The sequence below is a fragment of the Solea solea genome, chromosome 2, assembly GCF_958295425.1.
Source record: "Solea solea chromosome 2, fSolSol10.1, whole genome shotgun sequence".
In the NCBI taxonomy this organism is placed as follows: Eukaryota; Metazoa; Chordata; class Actinopteri; order Pleuronectiformes; family Soleidae; genus Solea; species Solea solea.
In genome coordinates, this window is record NC_081135.1 from 37,303,942 (window position 1) to 37,327,322 (window position 23,381).

General features: G+C 40.9%; 1 protein-coding gene and 1 non-coding gene across 6 annotated transcripts in view; both read right to left on the reverse strand.

Moving 5' to 3' along the window:
- Positions 1-14,240, reverse strand: part of rnf17 (ring finger protein 17) — a 17,230-nt gene extending 2,990 nt beyond the window's left edge. For 2 of the 5 annotated variants that reach the window (XM_058620019.1, XM_058620029.1), the window contains exons 1-33: positions 14,092-14,240; positions 13,047-13,159; positions 12,862-12,959; positions 12,682-12,766; positions 11,875-11,964; positions 11,679-11,782; positions 11,421-11,589; positions 10,667-10,743; positions 10,349-10,423; positions 9,438-9,730; positions 9,250-9,339; positions 8,527-8,685; positions 7,690-7,861; positions 6,958-7,096; positions 6,677-6,864; positions 6,457-6,586; positions 6,168-6,324; positions 5,752-5,867; positions 5,418-5,535; positions 5,202-5,316; positions 4,723-4,989; positions 4,488-4,635; positions 3,756-3,868; positions 3,214-3,304; positions 2,922-3,043; positions 2,543-2,744; positions 2,053-2,164; positions 1,794-1,957; positions 1,451-1,570; positions 1,063-1,143; positions 796-921; positions 664-720; positions 48-158 (exon numbers count right to left, since the gene is read on the reverse strand). In XM_058620019.1, coding sequence (XP_058476002.1) covers positions 48-158; positions 664-720; positions 796-921; positions 1,063-1,143; positions 1,451-1,570; positions 1,794-1,957; positions 2,053-2,164; positions 2,543-2,744; positions 2,922-3,043; positions 3,214-3,304; positions 3,756-3,868; positions 4,488-4,635; positions 4,723-4,989; positions 5,202-5,316; positions 5,418-5,535; positions 5,752-5,867; positions 6,168-6,324; positions 6,457-6,586; positions 6,677-6,864; positions 6,958-7,096; positions 7,690-7,861; positions 8,527-8,685; positions 9,250-9,339; positions 9,438-9,730; positions 10,349-10,423; positions 10,667-10,743; positions 11,421-11,589; positions 11,679-11,782; positions 11,875-11,964; positions 12,682-12,766; positions 12,862-12,959; positions 13,047-13,159; positions 14,092-14,158 — 4,269 coding nt within the window. In that variant the 5' untranslated portion in view covers positions 14,159-14,240. The remainder of the gene's footprint in view (positions 1-47; positions 159-663; positions 721-795; positions 922-1,062; positions 1,144-1,450; positions 1,571-1,793; positions 1,958-2,052; positions 2,165-2,542; positions 2,745-2,921; positions 3,044-3,213; positions 3,305-3,755; positions 3,869-4,487; positions 4,636-4,722; positions 4,990-5,201; positions 5,317-5,417; positions 5,536-5,751; positions 5,868-6,167; positions 6,325-6,456; positions 6,587-6,676; positions 6,865-6,957; positions 7,097-7,689; positions 7,862-8,526; positions 8,686-9,249; positions 9,340-9,437; positions 9,731-10,348; positions 10,424-10,666; positions 10,744-11,420; positions 11,590-11,678; positions 11,783-11,874; positions 11,965-12,681; positions 12,767-12,861; positions 12,960-13,046; positions 13,160-14,091) is intronic. The other 3 variants (XM_058620045.1, XM_058620037.1, XM_058620052.1) reach the window with 3 other exon arrangements.
- Positions 14,241-18,530: 4,290 nt separating this feature from the next.
- trnal-uaa (transfer RNA leucine (anticodon UAA)) lies at positions 18,531-18,613 on the reverse strand. Its single transcript has one exon. It is a non-coding gene; the product is annotated as a tRNA-Leu (tRNA).
- Positions 18,614-23,381: the final 4,768 nt, after the last annotated feature.

A 23,381-nucleotide genomic window follows, 5' to 3' on the forward strand; every position in this document is an offset into this window, starting at 1 on the left:
TGTACAATAAGAGTTTTTAACTCTTCATCTCCGTGGAAACAGGATACCTCGTTGGGAGTCCACAGATGTTTGACCCGGACCGGAAAATGCTGCTCCTTCTCCGGCAGCTTTGACCTGATGAAAGGTCCCAACACTGGCTCCTCTGCATCCTTCACACCCTGGACATTATAATTATAACAATTACTATATTGACTTGTACTGCACCTTTCAAGGATCTAAATCAGTTGAAAGCGTGGGCTAAACTCCTCCTAGTGGGCCCTGAAAGTACTGCACCGTTTTTATTTTCAGTTTAAAATGTATGGATCGTTATGTATGAAAACATGTATGAAAATAGTTGATTTGATAAGATTTGAGGTTTTAAAGGGGTCTGTGGGAAGGGGTCTCAAACTGAGGTGACTGGTCAGGAAAAAAACAGAAAGTCCCAAAACTTTTTGGGGTAAAAGAGCAGTCAGGGTGGGTGATATGAGCTAAAACTGTATCTCAACACTCCATCATGATACTGCAATCATAACATTTCACAGAATTTCAAAATAAAAGCCTGCAGGTTTGAGACTTCTGGGTTGAGAATGGCTTAAACATTTCAGGAGGTGGAATGAAGCTTTGGTCACATTATCTGCCATGACAAAACCGAAGGAAACAGTCCAGTTGTAATGATGATGATACCTCAGTGTCGATGTCCCAATCATCCAGGAAAAGGGTGGAAGGCAGCAGAGAGTCTCCCTACAGACAAATGTGTAAATGATGGCGTCTCCTCACACATATATCAGGATTTACGAACACCGAAAACAAACCTACAACCTTCTGTGCTGACACAGTTCGGTCCATGGAGGCGTGTTCATGGTGACACAGGACCTTACTGAGGCTCAGTCCGTCCAGAAAGAGTTCAACAGTGAGGGGACGTCTGGGGTCAGACGGCAACTCCTAAAACACACACACACACATTAAGTTTATGCCTTACCAGAACTCAGCTCTAACCAGTTCTTTAGAAACTAGGTTCTGCCTCATTACAACCAGGTTTTTGGTTTAAGAAGACGCAAATATAATGTGTTGATGAAGATTTACCACGACAATCATGTTGACACAGCGGTTCACTAACATCTCCCTCATCAAGGCCACGGCTTCTCTCTGCCACGACCCGCCAACCTGAGGACACCGAGACAAAGAACAACGGGAGGAGGGAGAACATCTGCTGTAGGTTTCATGGTTTTCTGTGTAGGTAATGCTTAACTGCAACAACTGATCAATTATTAATCGATTACTATATTAACTGTCATAACTATATTAATAATCAACTATTCATTTTAGTGTTTTTTTTACCACATTCTCTGATCATTAAAACTGAACCATTTTGGTTTGTGGACAAAAAGAAGACGCTTGAGAAACATCATTATTTCCAGTTTTGAGATATTTTCTCAACATTTTATGTATACTGTGACACACAGACTCTTACAGGGTTGATGCCGTGCAGCTGACAGGGCATACAGAGCTGAGGGACGTCGTCACACAGCAGTATGGGGTAAACGTGGACCACTGGGATGTTCTCCACCAGGCCAAAGTCCACATACTGAACCTGGTGATAACAAAAGCAGTGATTAACAGAGCCAAAAAAGCATGAAAAGATGAAAAAGAACAGTTATAAGCGGCTTTTTCTTTGCTTTTAAGAGTTTGACCCAAAAGTTGTATATTTCTGTACTTTAAAGCTGAAACCACCTTTTTTAAAAGGGATTAAAGTACAAAAACACATCTACGACAGGATAAAATAAAGATTTTGTGTGTGTGTGCGTTTTCCAGACCTTCACGTGTCCTCCCAGCACCTCCACCAGCTGCCCTCGGTACCACAGCATGTCCGGTCCGATGACGGCGCAGCCCTGAACCGACTTCCAGGTGTAAGGCTTCTGGTTGGGCAGTGTCTTCATGCTCTGCTGAATCCTCTCCCTGAGCTGCTCCAGCTGACACTCTGACAAAACACACACACACACACACAGAAACTTAATATATAAAATATAATCCAGCATATGTCAGATTGTGGAAACATTTTACTCTCGCAAGCACCTGCGTTCTGTGTCCTGGTGTAAATGAGGCCGTCGTCTCCTACTGCAGAGACGTTTATCTGGATGTGGCCGAGGCACGGAAGCTCTGGAGGGTCGTACGACCTGGTCTTCACCTGTTCACACACACACACACACACAAAAACAACAGATACATACACTTTAAACTTAAGGTTTCATGTAGAACCGTATCATTTCACACATCCTATGACAGAGCTGGTTATCACTGCTGATTTCCTGAAGTGATTTAATACAATTTCACAAGGTCCTGATTGAATTCTGTTTTTGATTTTAATTCAACATCGATTCATTCAGTTTCCACACCAAAAGAGATTTTCACAGAACTAAAGCTGCTGTAAACCCAGCTCTGCTACTGATACATACTGAGGTTTTCAATCAATTGTATCTATCAATTGTACTTTTAATTTAGCTTTTCTTTTTGTTTTTCTAGTGAAACTGAACATGGTTTTAACTGTGAGTGTGTGTGTGATCACCATCTCAGCAGTCATTACTCTGCGGGGAGCTGGTTTGGGAGGGCAGGAAATCGAGGGGACCGATGACTGGGAGGTGAAAGGAACGACGGCAGGTCCTGGGCTCTGAGGACTAGTTTGATTTTCACCATCAGAGCACTGATCTTGCGTGTTGCGCTGTGAAGATGGCACCTCTGCTTCATTGGGTTTCTGAACGACAGCATCTCTGAAAGTGCAACAGATATTTCAAAAAACATTTATTACAACTGTCGTCTATGCTGGTGATTCAAAGTGCCTTGGCAAGGTGGGAATTTGTGTGTTTTTTAAAAGCAAAGAGGACAGATCCTTTGATTATGAAAATAATCGTTAGTTGCAGTCCTAGTTCTCACACATTCACACACACCTTGATTTTCTTTCTCTGAGTGCGAGGCCCTCACTGGCCAGAAAGTCAGAGATGCTGACAAGCTGTCCCTTCTTGTTGGAGCAGAACAGAGTGACGGGTGCGGGACGCTCGTCCGTCAACTCCTGGAAAACCGAGCAGAGACACGAAGACAAAACAGAAACAAACAAAAGAAGCACAAAATGGGATCGAAACAGTAACTTGGGGGAAATGAAAACACAGTTTTCGGCACTTTATCAAAAGGAAATGGATAAAAATGGGGAGAAAAGGACGATGAAGAAGAGGAGAGACGGACCTTGATGGTGACAACAGCTGAGACTCCAGTCAGGTAGTAGGAGAATACGTCACAGGCTGTAGCAGTCCAGCTGGATTTGCCTCCTGCAGGCCTGAGAAAGAGGGAGAGAGGGAGGGAAAGTCGTGATGAGAAACAGAAATCTTCTTACCAATAAAACCACTGTGAAGGGTCTTTCAAGGATACTCAGTTTCCCACAGTGTAAATACACTCCTGTATCTCACAAGGTTAACAAATGTTTTATTTTTTTAAAATGAATCCTGAATCCAAACAAAGTGTCTGGATCGCCACCAAACTCAAACCATTTCCTTTCTCGGGCCTTAACACCCGGACAAATCGGTCCGTTACTCTTTTAAATGATGTCGTTCAGTCAGTGGACTTTAAACAAACTTCTTGGCAAAGGTAAAAGAATTCAGACTAAAATACAGTAGCTGCCGTTTCAGCGTCTTCAACTGCATTAAAACACAATGTATAGAGACTATGACACGTGTTTGACACATTGTGAAAACACATTTCATTATCACGTCTGAGTGTGTGTGCGTAACCTGATGTCAGTCAGCGTGCACTCCAGCGCCAGAGAGCCGACTAATGAGGGCGACAGCGGCCGCAGGTTCCTAATGTCGATCTTCACCACGTTGCCATGGTCACAGCGTATCACCTGGTAACAGCCAGCAAGGAGGGAGCAAAAGAGAAAGAGTCACTCACGCACGGTTTAAGTTCAGCGTTGGTGAGTTCAGAACTTCCGAGGCCAAAAACGCCAGAGGAAACCAGGAACAACCTCATGAACCGAAGGTAGGATTCTAAGATGCTTCTTTTACCGTTAATAACACTTCTGTTGTTTTTTGTTTCACAGTAAACAAATCGCATTGTATTGCTTGTTTGTGTGCATCAAACCCCCAAATAACACGTCTTTATTGTCTGCTATTGTGCTAACAATGGCTAGCCTGAGATGTTTGCGAAGTTTCAACAAAGTTCCTATGTAAACAGGCAGCAAAATGCTCTTTTACAGTTTGTGTGTCATTCTGAGTCTTCCTACCATCCACTATCTTAAAAACATCCAATTCTTTTAGCTGATAAGGCACAACATCTGTCTCCTCGTCAGTAAAAAACATGCAAGATTTTCACTATTTCAGGGTATTAGTTGTCACGTAAAAACATACCGGCTGTTTTTGAACCAAAACAGGCTTAAAGTGCCGACAACACACGGGATCCACAATGTTCTCATTTAAAAAGAACATAAAAAGAACAAGTACGACTGTCAGGACAGTGCTTCAAACCTCCGCGATGTTGTTGGATGTGATGTCAGAGCAGATCCGTCCTCGCTCCCAGACGCCGTTAATGTGGGCGGCGCAGAACATCTCGGCCTTCCACAGCACCTCCTGTGGCTCCGTGAGCGCACACTCCTGTTTTACCAGCTCACAGATCCTGTAAAACACAGAGGAATCATTTGAGAACCATGATGACCAATGCTGCTGCTTCACTTTTCACTCGCTTCTTTAATTTACCACTGACCTTTTGAGCTGAGAGTCGTACTGGGCGAGCTGCACGTAGAAGCTACTCGGCGAGTTGACGTGGCTGACTCTCACTTTCAGGTCTTTGAGTTGAGCAGGGAGCTTCAGCTTCAGCTGAAGGTCCAGCAGCTCCTCCTCGTCCTTCTCCTTCTCCTCTGTGATTTTCGGTTCCGGAGAATCGGCGCCATCCTCGGCCGAGCCGAGCTCGAGGGGAGGGTCCCATATGGCAGAGTCGTCACAGAGGGAAGCGGCAGGTTTGGACTTAGAGCTGAGGGAAGGACAGAGGAGAAGTGAGGAGAGAGAGAGGGAACAACGTGAGAAGAACAGCGACACTATCTGTGGTGACATAAGAGCAGGAGGAGCAGAGTTCACACACATCAAATACAAAGAACCTTTCAAGGAATTTCCACTGGTGCCATTCAGTTACGTGACGTCCCAAGCTCTATCTTAGATGCTCAGATGAAGACACAGACATCTTACCTGTCTTTGAAGCTGGCCAGCTCCTCTTTGACCAGCAGCTCACTGATGTTGATTTGTTCATCATGGCTTCTCACGTAGAGTTGTAAAGGCAGAGGACGAGACTTTGCCCCTTTCCCTGGACGAGTACGGAGAAGACAACGGTGTCAAGAGTGTAATTTCTCTTACATTTTTAGGATTAAGAAAAAAAATATCACAGCTGCTGCATACAGATAGTACCTTTAGCCACGATAGTGACAAGTTTCTGATGAGCCAGGCTGATGAATCTGTCTGTGCAGGCGTCGCTCCAGGTCGCTCCATCCAGAGGAATCACATCGGACAAGCAGCAGTGGATTGCCTGAACAGAAGAGACACTTTCTCTTAACTACTGTAAACGAAAAGAATTGAAAAGAATTATGTGGAAAATATCAATATTTTAATGTAATGTAAGCAGACTTTTAACAGACCTCTTTGTGCTTTGGTGCAAAAAATTAACAACAGACAGACAAAACAAGATTGATCCTGGACAATTTAAAGATCAATCGCAGTGAATCGGTCAACACTGTGTTCTCACCATGGAAGGAAGAGCAAAGAACTCATCCTTGATCTTCTTCAAGTCGCTGACTGACAGGATTTTGACGTTGCCAAAGTCAACAAACCGCACTTCAACTTTTCTGCCACCAGGATGTCCTAAACACACACACACACAATACCTGGTTAGTCGGTGTTGTTCAGTCCATAAAATGTCAGAAAAATGTAAAAATAACGCCCTTTTGCGTTTTGTCCACAAACCAAAATTATACAATATTAATAAATTATTTGTAAAATGGAGCAAAGAAACCAGAAAATATTCACAAGTAAGAAGCGGAAAAATCTGGTTGCTTGTTTTAAATAAACTACAAAAACACACTCAAACGCATGAATCAATAATAAAACTTACTCAAACAGGGACGTGTACACACACACACACACACACACACGTATCCTCACCTGTGACCTGAGCTCTGTACCACAGTTGGTCATCGTAGCGTGCGACACAGGCCTGTCCAATAGCAGGGCAGTAGACGTTGAGGTCATCCTGTTCAGTCTCTGCACTGTAACAATCCTGAAGCTTGCAGGAGAGTAACAAGGACTCCATGTTCTCGACCTGGTCGGGGTTTTATTGTGAGAAAGGATCGGGGGGAAACAAAGGAAAGTTGGGTTTAATGTTAAGTTTTCTTCCCGGGTTTAAAGGTCCAGTGTGTAAGAATTAGAGAGTTCTTGTGCTAATTTAAGGTACCAGCTGGATGTAGAAATCTGCAGGGTTGTTGATGTGGGACACCACGGCATCCAGCTCCATGTGGGGAATGGGGTAGACGGGTGGGTAGTACAGCAGCGGGTTCCTGCTCGGTATCACTGGAGAATAAAACCTAACACCGGGTTTGAGAGAGAGAGCAAAACAGACGTGAGTTTCATACCAGCTATGACTGATTGAACCAGACAAACAACAATCTGTGTACCTGGCCACTTCAATAAAAATGAGGTATTCTCTGACAGAGATGGGCACATCGCTGGACTGGTCCATGGGCGCTTTCTTCAGGTCCACCAACAGAGAGTCTCTGTCTTGGCCCAGAGGCCTCATCTCCACAGTTGCAGAGCCGACCACACTGCGGAACTCATATATTGCCTCTTTACCCCAGCCCTTTGTCTGAAAAACGTTAAGTCACAATAATTTCCTCCTTGGTTGAGTGTAAATCCAGGTTTATAGGTAAAAGGTTACAGAGCACTGGTTGATTCTTACCAGGTCATATGGGACCAGGTCTTTGAGGGAACATCTGATGGCCTGAGGAGCAAAGCGTCTCAGGTCCATTTTCACTGACTCATGAACCTTCCTCATGTACTTGTTCACGGCCTTCAGTACAGAATCAGCCGCCTCCTCACTGGACAACATGCACAATAGTGGAGACACGTACTGGAATTAATCTCAGAATTTTTACTGAATCAATTTGATAGTCAGGTACAATTAAATTAATCTGTCTGCACCTGGGTTCATATCAGTGGCTGTTTCTTGTCTTTGAAACAGGGGAAAGCTCATTTCAGGTCCACGAACTGAACTAAGCTCTAATTGCATTCTAGTGCACGTTTAGTATTGAAATGTAAATGCAACACAGTACTAAATATTTGATTTTGACATTTTAGAGGAAGCTGAGCTTCACTTTTTGTCTTAGAGCAATCGCTACGGGTTCATATGTGACATAAACCCAAGTGAAACATGAACATGAAGGACAATAAAGGTTGAGATTGAACTGAATTGAAAGACTGCAGTCACATGGGAAGTTGTGCCTTGGAACAGAAAGGATTTGCTGTACAGAAAGAACAGATGAATGCATGCGAAAGTGAGGTCTGGACAGAGGAATCACATACTGATCATGTGGCCTTAGTTACACGGTTTGGCACGGACCAAACCTCAGCACCTGCCTCAGCTGGAGTAACAGTAATACATCCATCCGTGTCTGTATGTACATGTATGTACCTGAATATTGTAAATCTTTTGATGACGCCATAGTCCAGGAAGAAGATCTGGATACTGGCCAGCTGGGTGACTTTGCAGGCTTTCACTGTCTCTGCGCAGTTGCGCTGAAAGACTTCAATCACACTGGCTCGCCACCAGAGTCCGTCCTTCCACTTCACAAAGATCGTGGAACCTGGAGAGAGAGAGAGAAGAGAGAGAGATTCAAAGAACTATTTAGTGAGAAACCCAAAGATGATGATGACGAAAAGTCAATGAAAGGGAGAGAAATTGTGCCGTTAATGTTTGTTGAAGAAGAAATTAGAATCATGTCAGTTAACTCCAACTTTACCTAATTTACTCAATATTATTTATGTGGAAAACTAAGGCCTGGAAGTGTTCACTTCAATTTATAAATAAGCAAATACTAGGCAACTCTTAACTTTTAACAGAACCAGACTCCAAGATGTGCTGCCATCTGCCTAGACAGGTTGTGGTGAAAGGAAAGAGAGAGGGGAGAGAAAGGACAAGAGGGAGGTAAGGTAGAGACAGAAGAGAGAGACCAGGAGCAGATGTATTGACTTCTCTCCTTTCATTTTGGCTTAAACAAGCATCGCTTTTTGGGAATGGACATATTGCTCATTTTAACTGCAAGCCACACGTCTCAAAAATCAAAAAACAGTACAGTACAGTAAAAATGATTATTTTTCCTCACAGTTTCAGTGTCTACATCTGTCACACATGCCACAAACACAGCACTTCCTCTTCCTGATTCAAAGTAAAAGCAATCTAGCATTTCAGTTCAATCGAATCCATGCTTGCTTTTCCAACAAATCTTTCTTGTTAAAAATGTGTACACACCAGTCTCGACTTTATCGTTGGGAGTGAAAAGGCAACTCTCTCTGTGGCAGAAGTGGTTGATCTTCTTTGACAGCATCTCTCTTTCCCTCTTTTCGGCCACGTAGCAAACGTAGAAGTGACTCGGATTCACAATGTGGGACACGACCACCCACTGGGTCACTGGAACATCATTAAGGTAGGAGAAACATGAGAGGAAAAAAAAAACCTAAAATATGTTACAATCTATGAATAAATGCAATAAATGTGGACTGCATAAAGTGTCAAACTCAGCTGTGTTTCTTAACTAATGAGATACGATTTTCCTGAAAAGGTTTTTGTGAGCTCCGTTTTTCTGAATTAATGAGATCAATTTTTCTAAAAAATTATTTTTTCAGCTCAGTTTTTTCAAAAGTAATCATAATATTTCCTGAGGGGGGGAAACATCTGACCTGTTGTGCTGAATAAATTGGCACATTTTTCCAGATTATTTAGTTTTTGGCTCTGTTTTTCAATATTAATCATAATTTTCCTTGGAAGTAAAATTCCCAGCTCTGTTTTTCTGAATTAATGAGATAATTTTTTGTGGAAAAAGATCAGGAAAATTTCTCATAAATGTATAAAAAACAGAGCTAAATATTGTTTTCACACCAGTGTGTGCTGTGCTGACGTCGACATTGTTTGGATAACAAATGTAAGAGAACGTGTACGTAAAGGTAAAGTAAAGAAAAAGTTGCTTTTTCTTACCGTTTGTCTTCTTACCCCACAGCTGATGCTTCTTCTTCCTGTTGAATCTCCACCTGTCATTGGCCAACTCAGGGCCAGTGGGAGGAGGAGCTACAAGAAACCACCAAGAAGACATTAATAAAAACAGATTAAGGCTTCGCTTTTGTGTCCATTCTGTGCATCATGTAAGTGAGACGAAAGAAACAAACCGTGTCTTATTCCTTCCTCCAAAAGCTCCTCAACAATTACATCTTGACTTCCGACGTCGGAGCCTGAGCTGTGGCGAGAATGGCTGGACCAGCGCCGAGGTCTCGGGGTTGGAGAGGAGCCTCGAGACGGCGGACCGCTGGCTGCCGTGTTCTCCTGCTCCTTCCTTTGTGGCGAGGGGAACTTCCTTTGACTGGGTGACACAGATTGTCTCTTTCTGTCCTCGGCCATATGCAGCGGTGACTTTCTGCTCGTGTTGGCAGACTGGGAGCCTTTCAGCGGAAACTCGGACAAACTAAAAAAGGGAACAGAATAAAAGGATTTTATATATACGGTCACATAAAATTGTAATTTTGAAATACAGGGCTACCCACACATTTTAACCCATTCCTTTGCGAGACCTCTTGATTCTGAGGCGCCTAATCTTCCCGCAACAAGACATTTAACCATCATAATGACTCAGAAGCTGTTAAATTACGGTAAAATGACTTCACTTTAAGTAGTTAAACAAAGGTATGACCCCCTAAAGTGACCCTATACTTCACTGTGCTAGCCCTGTCACAGGATTTGTAGCAAAACTGTAACAAGGAATTCGCAATTTCTGCTGATTATCATCCGGTTAGAGCTTGTTAACTCTAACCGGAACTAACTTGAGTGAAAATAATGTCAGTGTATTATGTAATGTGTAATCTATGACACAAGTGAGTGAAGTTTATGCAGCTTGGAGTGCTATATCCGACATATTCGATATCAGTGTGCCATTCCTAATTTAGAACTTTTCCAAACCATATCTAGGCCTGTTTTTTTCATGACTGTGGGAACCCCGGAAATATAAACAAATGTTTATGTTTCTCAGTTTAGCCGCCGTAGGTTTTTTTTTTTCCTTGTCTGTGAGGATATTTTTGGGACTCACAGCTTTGGGCTTCCGACGTCCATCTTCAGAGTCAACGTTAAACCCTGCTCTAGAGTTTCTGACTGGAAAACACACCTGTAACACAAACACACACACAACAAGTGCATTAAAACCTGTCACTTATGTTCATCAGAGGTCAAAGTCAAATCAATGGCGGGGCACAGGAAACAAAATGTGTCTACTCTGGGAGTTGTAGTGTTGGAAAACTGAAGAAACCACAGATATCGTTTTTTACGAGTCGTTGACACTTTGTCAGAATAGAAGAAATGGTGAAACACTGAAACATTGCAGTAGTAAATCAGTCATGAAGTGACAAACCTCATTCCAGAGCTCAGAGTAATGCATTTCATATCAAAGGACTGGTGATCCACGGGAGCCTGCAACGTCTCCAGAACCTATCACACGGACACGGACACACAAAGATACAGAGAAGACTCAGGATTTTCTTATGTCAAAGTCAGACTCCACACATAGTGATAGCCCTGTACGGCAGATATACAAGTTTCAGTCTGGGGAAACCACACAACCTCCCAATAAAAAGTGATAAAAGTACCTCAAATTCTCTTTCATCGACATGTCATAAATCATAATTGTCTCACGAATCGCGACTATAGACAAAAAACAAACAAAACTGAAACCCAGGAAGTTAGGATGGAAGTAGCCATTAGCCCTGCCCTAGCGACTGCCCTGTAGGCATAAAGAAGTCGATAAAAATGGAGTTCGGTGGAAATACGGACAAGTTAATGGTGTTAATCACTCGTATCAGCTGTTTTTTAGTAGAACATGATGTCAATTTTGTAAACAGTGTTCCCTAGAGTAAAAATACATGGTTGTGAGTGAAAAAGGGGGAGTTTGTTTTGAAAACAGAGGATTACAAGCAATTTTAATAGAGTCTACACAAACAAACATCTGCAATCTTTCCGTCTGTTCTTCTTTTTGCTTCACTCTCACCATGTAGTCTGTGTCCATCATAACAGACAAAATATAGCATAGTAACCGTGGCATATGTTGCAGTTATAAAGGATCCGACATTGCACTGTGTGCATTGTTTGTCCGTAGAACATCTTCATACCTTGTCCAGGACACAGTACTGCTCCAGAAAGGGGACACGGCGCACTTCTCTGGCCATCTGTATGGCGTTCTCCAGAGCCTTTACCCTTCCCTGGACACGGCAGACCTCTGCTTGGCTGGTGGCAAAGTGGGCCTCAACGTCTGTGACACGGTTCAGCTGCAGGCTCCTCCTGTTGATGAGAAAATATAAAAGCATCCAAATCTGTCCAGTGAAGCTCGACTTGTGTGCACAATGGATGTGTTTTGTTTTTTTCCACACCACTTTTGAACAGCATATACAGCCTTGTCTGTCGCTTGCTTGATCTCCATCCCCAGGTGAGCTTTTTCTCTCTCCACCTGTTCTGCCAGACCCATGCTCAGAGTCTGCAGATAAAAAATGAAGCAAAGACATATTTCAATACTTTCACTGTGGTATGAATTTGTGTGAAGCTTTTTGGACTTTTAGTTGTCTTCACCTCGTAGATGCGTTCCAGCTGGGCGAGATTTTTATCAGCCTGAGCCAAAGTCTCATCCACCACCCTCTGAATGTTCTCGATTTCAGCTGGCTGAATAAAAAAATCCAAACAACAACATTTCAACCAAGTGAAAGTGAATTATTTTGACAGTCATTGCACCAATCCCCCGCAGTGTTTCATTATCTAGACCTGATAGCCTGCTATAATCTAATTTATCCCAATGGTTTCATTAACACTTTTGTTTATAGTTCACAGTGTAACATAAAATACCTCTAGCAGTTGATGAAAAGTGGATGAATCGCATTTGTAATTTAAAACTTTTAATTGCGCAGACTTGTTTATGTTTGTTTTAAGGCTTTTATTGTGTTTCACTTTGATCATCAGGGAAAACATAGTTCAAATAAAAACTAAATGTATTTGAATAATTTCATTTGCAGTTTTTAAAAAGAAAAAAAAGAATGATTAAATCATAAATCAAGGTTTGTGTGAGATCTTCGCACGGCAAAACTTAATTTGAATGTTGTTCACTTGCGCAACATCTCACCTACAACAAACAAGAGAAAGTTTTTCCTTTTTTAAATTATTGCCATGTTTTTATCCCACCAGTTTATTAGAGACACCTATTAAACTGCTGGTGCCTATCCTGCCACTTTACTAGGTGTCCTGTGTACATAACAAAGTGGCTGTGAAAGAATTTCAATGCCACCCTACGTGCAGTATACCATGATCTAATTAGAAATGTACATATTTTAGTACATGCATTAGCAGCTGGCATTACAAGCAACTTTTGTTATATCCTAAACATACCTGCTCCACAGTGCCACAGTTATCATTAAGATCAGTCGATAAGAACTTGCTCCTTCGACGAGTCTTTGGTGGGCCACGCTGTGAGCTTTAAGAAATGCCGAAAAAATTGCCAAAATAAAAACCTGTACTTCGTGTTTTACAAAATTTGAATATGCAAAGCAGCAAACTGCTCATTTTTACCTTTTCATTTTGTTAATTTTAGCCGTGTAGATGAGGCCGATGATTCTGCTGTCCTCTTGTAGACAAAACACGCCACCTCGAGGAAGCGTGGTCTCAACCTGCACAGAGGAAACTCTGGATCTTATACCGTGTTACAAAAGGCAATTCTTCAAGGTTCTTCACTGGATAACCACGTGACATTTTACCTCACAGTCTGGGCACTGAATTACGTCGTCACATTGAAGGGACTGCAGACAAGACGTGCAGTATATGTGGCCGCACAGAAGCACTCGAGGGAGGTTACCTTCAGTGTCATCCTCTGAAAATCAGAACACACGCAAATAATGTAACTGCAAATAATTGCAAAATGCACAGCATGAATAATTGTGCTATTGCTGTGAATGATAAATGGATTCCCACTCAAAGGAAATGACTTTACCTGTTTTTTAATGTTTAAAAACATTAAAATCAGGTATATTTTCACTTAACAAAAGGATGACAGTGTACATTTTTTAAGCCACATTTTGCCCTTCACACGTTATGAACTAACTTTCTACAAACTAAGTGGATTATTTTATTCTGGATCCTTTATTTGATGGTAAACTAATAATTAATCTGACTCATTTTTCATTCAAGTTGTTTTGGTTTCTACAAATTCAAATTTTCTTGAAATACTTGATTGATGCAATCAAGTATGCCACTAAGTGCACTGAAACTTTTTTCATCCAAATGCTTAAAAGTGTGTTAAAAATTTTCAGACCTGGTATTTCTTATTTTTATTTGAAAATATTACTAATAAACACTGTATTGTAAACAGAAAATGGAGGTTGGTGAGGCAGACCATTCATGTTTATTAATGATAGAGAGCAGCAGTTGTTTTATTGATTTATAAGGGGAAAATAAATAAAATAAAATGATTTTATGATTGAAACAACTAATAATTACAATGAGAGATTTTTAACAGAAAATTACTTTTACTACAAATACAACATCATGAAACCTCAAAAATAACGCACATTTATTATTATCATTATTATTAATATTAATAATTAAATGTTTTCACGTATGTATTTAACCAGTAAAAAACACGTTAAAAAGAAACACTTGGCTAAGTTAGCGGCTAGTTAGCTGCTCGTTAGCTATAGCAATTAGCGCGCTAAGCTAAGATAGCAAAGCGAACGTCAAGTAAACTCCTAAATTGGCTTAATAACAGCGCGTTAAAGTGTAAGAAAGGGGATGTAAATGTTGTACCGGGTAGAATGAAGGCTTCGCCACACATGTGGCAGGCGACAGCGCTGGGACTGTCCCGTGTGTTCATCTTTAATGGCTCTCACTAATTATTCCGTCTTATACTGTCTCTCTCGTGACCCCCTGTGAAAATCACGGGTCACGTGACCGAGCAGGTGCGATCACGTCTGCAGTTGAGAGTTCACGAGCAGCGGCGCCGACTGAGTGCGGCACAGAAAATAGAAAGAGAAAAGTGTGCGCTAAGGAACATTATATACAAAATGGATGGTGCTGCTATAACAGAAAAAAGTCTGGACTGATGGGCACAAGTTCTGCTGATTACAGACAAAACTTCATATTTACAAAGAGGGGAACTCCAACCTACGTGTTCTTCTTGTGACCACATGAGGGCGCCAAAGACTAAGGCAAAAACACAGTTATTGGCCCATGAGGTGACTGGCTCTCAAACGGTAGCTGAAAAGAATGGACTCAGAGCTATTTAGATATCTATTAACAGTAAATATTCAATATTTGCTTTTTATCTGAATGGATGCTACGTGAGGCCGAATGAGAATAATGAAGGTGAAACTCTGGTTATAACATCTACTCTGCTGACTGTTTGTGACAAAGGAACATGTGTGTTAATGTGTATTAGTAGATTTGTATGAAAACGTGGAAGAATATATATAGATGTATACATTGTGTTTGATTTATGTGTGCTATACCAACAGTATAGGATGAGACTGCATAATTTATCATTTAAAAATATTTGACATATTTTCTATCTGCTTTTTATGACTGTTATGTTATCATTTTTGGTCTTAATTCACATCTTCATTAAAATGTGTGATGCACTTTATAAATTATAAATATAATTGTGATTAGATAGAAGATTGTGTCACATCGTAAACCACTAACTTTGCTAATGCTGGCTACATTGACGATTTGGCTGGCATGATAGATAGATAGATAGATAGATAGATAGATAGATAGAAAACCATAATTTCCTCTCACAACAGAGTGTTTTTCTGTGTATTTTCTCTTTACATAGTTGTGGCACATGTGTTCAGTTCCTTTTGTTTGTGTCTGAACCAATAAGACATGGCTCAGCAGCAGCTAAACTACAGTAACTGTAGAGCCGCTGCCCGAGGACAACGGTCGCTGCTGCTGTCACTGCAGTGAAGCAGCAGTAAGCAGAAGTGACAGCTCATGGAGAGTAAGGAAGAAACACACACGTGCAATGGTCAAGGTAAATCATGTTGATGCGATTCGAAAACTGTAACCTTCAGAGAGGGTTCAACCGCATCCCTGGAGGGAGTAATGAAAGTGCAGGGAGTGGAGGGCTAGCAGGACGGAGCCCTGACATACATGTGTTTGAACAGAACCTCCACATACATGCATACAAATACCCACTGCAGTGAAACTAAACCAACACCGGCAGGTAATGAAGTACAAATATCTAAAAGTATTTACTTAATATTTAAAGGTGGGGTTCAACCCACTGTCCCAGGTGAAAATTGGTTTTATTACACTTGCTCCAGCTAGTAGAAACAGAAGTATTACAATAACTACACATAAATAAAAATAAGATCATACATGCACAACCAAAAAGTATTGTCAAATCATCATATTAAATAAAGATATCTTAATTTTCCTATTCATTTTCTGTCACACTGTATGTTTCTATTCGTAATTTTAATTGTTTTATGCCTTTATATTATTTTAATTTGAGTGGTTAGAAAAAAGCTTGCACAGGAATGAACACAAATTCACACAAACTAACATATTGTACAATGTAGACACAGGTTTCAGAAGATGGTTACATCTTGTACAATGTCAATGAATAAATTGTGTATTATTATAGATCATATTCTAGTCATATTTCATATGATTATAAATCTTATCAATAAAAGCACTTCATTTCTCCATCACGCATCCCTGGATTCCAGCAGAGTGTGTAGCTATGTTTGAAGGAATCTCCACGGGGCAGGAGAATCTGGAGGACCATGTGTGTGTGTGTGTATATATATATATATATATATGTGGTGTGAGTGGGGGGTGTTCAAGGGTGGGGGTCAATAAATGTGTTCACTATGGGTAATGAACCAATCAGCATGTCGCCCAGAGGGGGGGGAGATGTAGGGTTGCCAGTTAGGGGAATGGGGGTTCCAAATGTGGGTCACCTCACATCCTCGGGTGATTTTTCCCCTCGTTTTTCCATAGGAACAACAAAAACAACCGCCCTCATGCACCCCCCCACCAAAACGCCTATATCAAACCACTTCCTCATTAATGATGTTCTTAATTAAGCTGCATTGTAAGACAACATCCGTCCACTTTGTCGTGACTAACCAGTTCCTGAATCATTTGTTGTGGATCATCTCATGTGTCAGGAGATGAAGTCTATAGGACAGTATGTCTCAAATTCCTTTGTTCTCAAAGTCAAAGCGTGCTCTGACAACCACCAGGATGCAATCAAGTACCTTAAAAAGACTTCATGATGTACTCCTGACAATCAGAATCAGAACATTATCTAATGGATTGCCTAAAGCTGAACTCCCTCGACCCTTTTTCAGGTTGGCTCTTGACCTTCTAAAAGGTAGATAAAAACAAGGAAAGGTCAGCAGACACTCAGAGCCCAGGAGACTCATGGATTGGCTCTAAGTGGTTGTCCCCCTCTCCCTGAAGGCCACTTGGTCACAACGTGAAAAGAGCAAATGAAAGTCACTTCCCAAATCTCTTTGTCAGGTCAAAGAAAGACCTGCCGGTACACAAAGACCGGTCAGCCCATTTAAACATGGTCTGACATTGCTTTACTTTTCTGCTTTACATCCGAAGTTTTAGGTACATTTTCTTTTTTTTTTTTTTAATGTCTGATTATCTGAGAAGCATGGTTATAATTAGATTCAGGTCAGCTGACACAAACAGACACACAACTGCTCTTTTTTAATGTGTAGTGACCGCATCGATACACATACACACAAAAATGCACAATAAAATAGGGGGGTGGGGGATATTTGCTCACAATATGCTCAGAATTTAAGGCTTGTGGTCGTTTCAGTCAAACCAACTATTCTCTGCCCACTTTGATTTACGCGCCTGGCGTTTTTTTCTTGACGACATTGATATGATCCAGATAATGTCCTGCTTAAACAAAAAAAAGGTCACTATGCTATAATGTAATGCAGCACAGTTGTAGTAAATCCAGATTTATGGTTGATGCCAGGAATTACCCAGTAACTGATACCTACGGCTTACAAATGTTTTTATTACATGGTTCAGTGTCTGGTTTCTCTCACCAGCATGCACCAATGCAGCACTTGGCAAAATATTGTTCGCAATGCGGTACGTGTTACTGTAAATACAGGTTTGTGTTGCCAAAAATAAAAAAAATACAAAAAAACAAGCTTTTCATTGTCTTCAGTGATTTAAACTAACATTTGTTTCCCTCCAGCACGAAATGGCAAACACAGCCTAACCCTGAAAAGCTATGAAGCTAACAACAAATTGCTTTTGCAGTTTATTGCTTACCTCTAAACTTTATAAGGTAAAGTGACTAATTTTACAGTTAACATGACTAACATGAAAAGATCAGTTAGCTCGGTATACTGCACTAACTTCTTTCGTCGTTGTTAAGTTGATAGCTAATGTCGCACTCTTTTTTCTTCTTTGCTACGTTAAGCTAAGTTAGCATCGCTAACTACTAAGTGAACAAGGGTAAAAGCAGTTAGCTTATCTTAAAATCTTGCTAGGGAGTTAACAACAGTAAAAGTAGTTAGCTTAACTTTTACCTCAACATTTTTTAGTAATAGTTTTTGTGCCGTCCTGGGTATACTTATTGCTACACTAGCATAGCATTGATATAGGAATCAATGCTATGCTAGTTCATAGCAGTGACAACTTTGAACATTCTTTAAAATAATGATATGTGAGTTTAGATAATAATATAGACAGTGTTTTTAAAGCTATGATTGCTACATTATAGGCAGAAGATGTAGATGTAAATACAGCTGCAGTTAGTAAACACAGATACAAAAACAACTTTGAGAACTCGTATACTCGTACTCGAATAACGTGAGTTTTCTTGCTAACTACAGGTCCCGCAAAAATGACAATAAGCACTTTAGATTTTTAAAGTGACCACAGCGTAAATTCAAAACACACAATGCATATGAACTGTAAATTAAACACTTACAGTTTATGATATACTAAATAAATGATGATACAAGTAAAGCTTCTGTAGCTTCTTACTTTCATCTGCACACAAACTAAATCAGTGACAATGAATTTGACCTGTGCACTTTATACACATCAGTAGTGAACACACACTAACCAGCTTTAGAAACTATAGGCAGTACTTACCTACAGTGGTGGTTATATATTAAGCACATCAACCCTTGATCTTGCCCAGAATTCAAAGTTGTAATTCTCTGGTTGAAAGTGAGCGGCTAAAATTTCTTATCTACCAGGAGTGGGGTTCGAACCCACGAGGACTATTGTCCATTGGATCTTAAGTCCAACGCCTTAACCACTCGGCCATCCTGGTCTGGCTCAAAGTCTTTGTTTATGCTGATAATGGAAAAGCTAACATCAGCAATGCTCTGTTTAATGTACAGATACTTTAGCTATAATATTGGAATTGGCTTTATTTGCCCATGGTTTTTAGACACCATGTGAACACATACAAAACGGAGCAATGGAGAGGTTGGGTACCTCTAGTTCTTCTTCGTTGCTCTGTTTGTCTCTTCATCAAAAAAGAGTTGTAGCCCTAGTTAAAAAATGTGGGCAAAGAATAAGTTACTAATAAGGTTATAAGAAGGAAAAGACTTGGAAAGACCACTAAACTGAACAAACTGAGTTGGAAAGAAATGCCTGAAACTGAAATATATAGGTAATTTGGTTATAATGAGCTAAAATGTAAATAAGTGCATTAAAAAATAAACTATTAATAGTTACAACTAGGTTTAGGGTAGAAAGTGATGTTTTCTACAAAGAAAAGGGACCTGAGGTGTAAAATCAGAATCTCCTGCAGTAATTAGTTGCAGAAATGGAAGCGACCAGTAGAGGGCGCGGTTGGATAAGGAGAGAGGAGAGAGACGGAAAAGAGAGGAAATCGCGACTGGTTTTGTAGTGAAGTGGTAACGAAGCTGTTAAATGTTGAAAAGTTTTCAGAAACAAGAGAAGTTTATTTGTGAACCTGAGCAGTACGTGTGTATATTAATAAGTTTAAGGAGTGTGAGTAAAAGTGTGTCTGAGCCAAGTCCACTGAGGAGCTGCTGACGTCAGGAGGAGGCTAAGCTAAGAGGGCTAGCACGGAGCGCCGAGGGAGGACTGTTGGAATGTTCTGGATGGGAATGTCGTTCTTCGGACCGCCCGTTTTTGGGACCGAGACTGAAAGCTGTAAGTTAAACTGTCTGCTTACTGTTGGAGTTAAGTCGAAAGAAGAGTTTATTGGTGTTTTGTATGTTGTGAAAGAGTACAAGCGTTTAACAAGAAAACAGGTGGAAAAGGGATGTTACTGTAAACTTTACCGGTGTTTTATCTAAGTTTCTATAGTAATTGTACAGTACCAAATCTATTTAGTTTGATAAATGCTGTTCATTTATCATTTTAGGTCGACTGTTAAGGTAAAGGTCAGCTGGTTAAATAACCAGAGCGAAAAGTGACCGTTAATAGTCACTTAATCCATATCGTTTTATCCTCCAATCTCAGCTGACATATGGTGATAGGCCTGGAGTGTCATAATAATTCCTATATTGCATGTTTTTGGACTATGGGAAGAAGCTGGAGAACACATGCAAATTCCATGCAGAAAGGCCCTTGCTCCAACCGGGGCTTGAACCTGTGTCTCCTAGCTGTGAAGGCAAGAGGGTTAACCCCTACACCAACCGCGTGGCGTTTAATAGCACTATTTGTTTTTTGTTATATTTAAAGAAAACCATAGAAGAACCCCTGGTTTTGTTGATGGGGTGAGTTATTTCAAAGGAAAGTATATTGAATGTGACAATGTGTCAAAAGTTAACGGGTACTATGGTAGTACATATAAGTTTAACCCAAAAAAAACAGGTAAACCTTCACGGTATCTACTGTGTAAAAATACGAACCCAAACACCTTGTCATTTCTGTTTTAAGATGAGACAATATATCTTAGGCATATAAAGGAGTGTCGGGCTGCTACGAACATTTCTTACATTGACTCAGTCTCAATCGTAGCAGACGTCATGTAGTTTCACAATCAAATTTTATTCGTATCTTGCTTTACAGTGTGACTGAGGTTAGTTTTTCTGATTACTCAGTGTACATCAAAGTCTGTGCTCCTAATCCTGTAACCTCACTGGAACCAGCGGCTCACACATTCTGCTAAAAGAGGGGCACCAGGCCACAGAAGCTCCTGCTCCACCGGTCATTAAAAAACAAGCCACAGTTGGGGATACCGTCTCTGAACCCTTTGTGTCCTCAGTCACACGCAGTCATACGTGCTTGACCGCTCACGGTCATGTTTCCTTACACCCTCACGACCCTTTCGTCACATGGATTCAGTCAAGGATTAGCTCAAGAGGGAGGGAGTCGACAGCGTACCAGTCGTTGGAGGTGACATGCAAAGCCGGTGCATGTGTGAGACCTTGCCGGCCTTGCACGACTCTGTGACCTAGTATTCGTCAAACATCAAGGGGGGAGCCCAACTCACCAATCACTGAGCATTTCATGACCTGTCCATCGTTAAAACCTGATGAAATCACCACCACTGTCTTACACGAGAGGCTGCCACCTTTGAAGAAAAGCAGGTTGTTTTTAAATGCTGTGTTAGTGAGGAGGTCTGGGTAAGAAGGAGGCAGAGACCTTTTTAGGGGGTGGGTCAATGTTGAGGGGAGGGTGTTTTAATAGTAAGCTGTAAGGAGTCTATGTTACAATTATCTCACTTTGCTGCACTTACAGAATGCTTGACCTGCTTCTCAGCATCGATATGGCACATTTCTCAGGGTGAGGCGGGGGTCGGCACTGAGGTTCCAGATCTACATGGGAGCTTGTGTGTGTGAGCGAAAGAACATTTACATACAAACATACATACTTTTTTACCTATCAGCTGCCCTGTGGTGGGACTGAGCTCATGAGAGCGTCACTCCTTCTGGGTGGGCAGTTGTGAGGATGAAGAGGTTGAATAGGAGGCAAAGTCAGTGTTGACTAGTTTATCTTATCACAAGACCCTCATACAAAATGCCCCCAAACCATTTAATGTATAAGGAAGATAACATGCATTTTCATTGCATGTTTTAAAGTTGCATTTTTGTTATTGACCCTTAGAACACAGAGCATTTATGCTGTTTTTCCCTTTACTATGTTAAAAACGTATATCTACAGAGGCTATAAGAATGTGCGACGCAATGTGTGTATACAGTAAAATTCACCTTTCACCTTTGACACAAGAGAATATGCAAACATACATGAGGAAATTGATAAATAACCATAACATGATAGTGAAACACTTTACAACAAGATACATACACAAAGAAAAACATAAAATATACTATGTCCCTGATACCCTAACATACTTAAAATTATATACATATATAAATCCACAAAGATAACACATAGGTGAGGCAAAGTGAGGCTCCTCAAACAAGATGTTGTGTAATTTTGAGCTGTATTTTGTCAGTCTGAGAAAATGACACCTGTGGTAGCTGGAGGTCACAACTTTTGTTTTAAATGACAACACAGAGACAACACTCACACCTCCCTCATTTTGAAGACTATTTATTTTCTATTTTACTTTCTTCTCTGCACGAATGCTGAGAACAATATGGGCACTTGAGTGTGTTCCTGCAGGCAATGCAGACGCAAGGCTTCAAAATAAAAGCGCACACAGTTTAAAAGCTGATGCAAAGGATTTGATACTAAAATCCCCTGAAGAACAGAACAGAACAGAACTCTTTCCACTCTAGCTTTGTAGTGTGAGTGACGGTTAAAAACTAACCGCTGACAGATTCCTGTGCATCAGTAGGTGACATCTGTCAGGAGACATGAGTCAACTAGGACGAGTTGGACCAACTGCTCTCTGTCTTTCCTGTCTTCATGATTCCTGCGTGAATCACATGGAAACACAGCTGCTTGAGTGAATCACCTGGAATCTGGAGCCGAAAAAATGTGTTTGTGGAAAGAAAGAGATAGATTTGGGTCGTCTTGTGTCATGTCCTCTAGCATGACTGTGTTTTGTAAGTCGCTTTGGATAAAAGCGTCTGCTAAATGACATGTAATGTAATGTAATGTAATGTTTAGTTTCATGAACATGTCATGATTTTGTGCAGAGCGGCTCAGAAAACCATCGTCATGCTCATATTTGTCACATCATTGCATCCTAATTTTTTTTAATTATGTAATTAAGTAATATTAAATATTTTCAACAGGGAAAACAATAAAGACATGTTATATAAGTCTTGGCCTTTGGTCCCAAGCAATTTACTGTTGGGCTGAAATTTACTGCACGAACACACACACACACACACACACAATAAAAGAATTGGAAGAGACAGAATATCTGTGATTTCTGTCAACATGAAAAAAAATCTGATCTGAGTCACAGCATTGGAAAAAATCTGTAATCTGAGCATAGTCCAGTCTGTTATGTCCCCAGATAACAAGACACACAAGCACACCTAACCCTAAGCCTAACCACTAACCCTAACCCTTAACTGTCACAACCCCGCTAAGATAGGTTTGTATGTTTTTTTTGGACCCCAGAAAGATATTAATACAAGCATGGACACACACAAACACACACACACATTCACACAATGCCTGGAATTCTGTTGTTCCCCCTGCTGTCATCGCAAACATCCTTTCCTTCCTGTAGACAGACAATGACAGCAATGCCATCAGCTGCCAAACCTATAACTTAAATTACACAGCTGACAGTGAGAAGATCCGCCTCCCTGTCAGTCAGAGACACAGTAAAGTGCGACTGTGACCGGGGTGAAAACACCTGGGCGAATGTCTCAGAGGTGACGAAAAGCCTAATGTGCTAGTGCTGGTGGTGGAAGTGTGGAGCGTGGCGCCGCGCCACGAGACACAGCCCTGTAATCTGCTGCACGACACAATGACTTCCGAAAAATGTCAGATTTGCAGTTACACAATCGTAAATAGTCTCTTCTTGGAAGACGACTGTATGAAAAAATAGTATCCACGGAAGACTGTTGGAATACTTCCGTTTACGATGCCGGTAACGTTATTATTTTTAACGACTGATGAAATAACATTTTGAAGCTGCGCTAACTCAATTATTGTGCAGGATAGGCTCATTCCTCCAAATGTCCATTCAG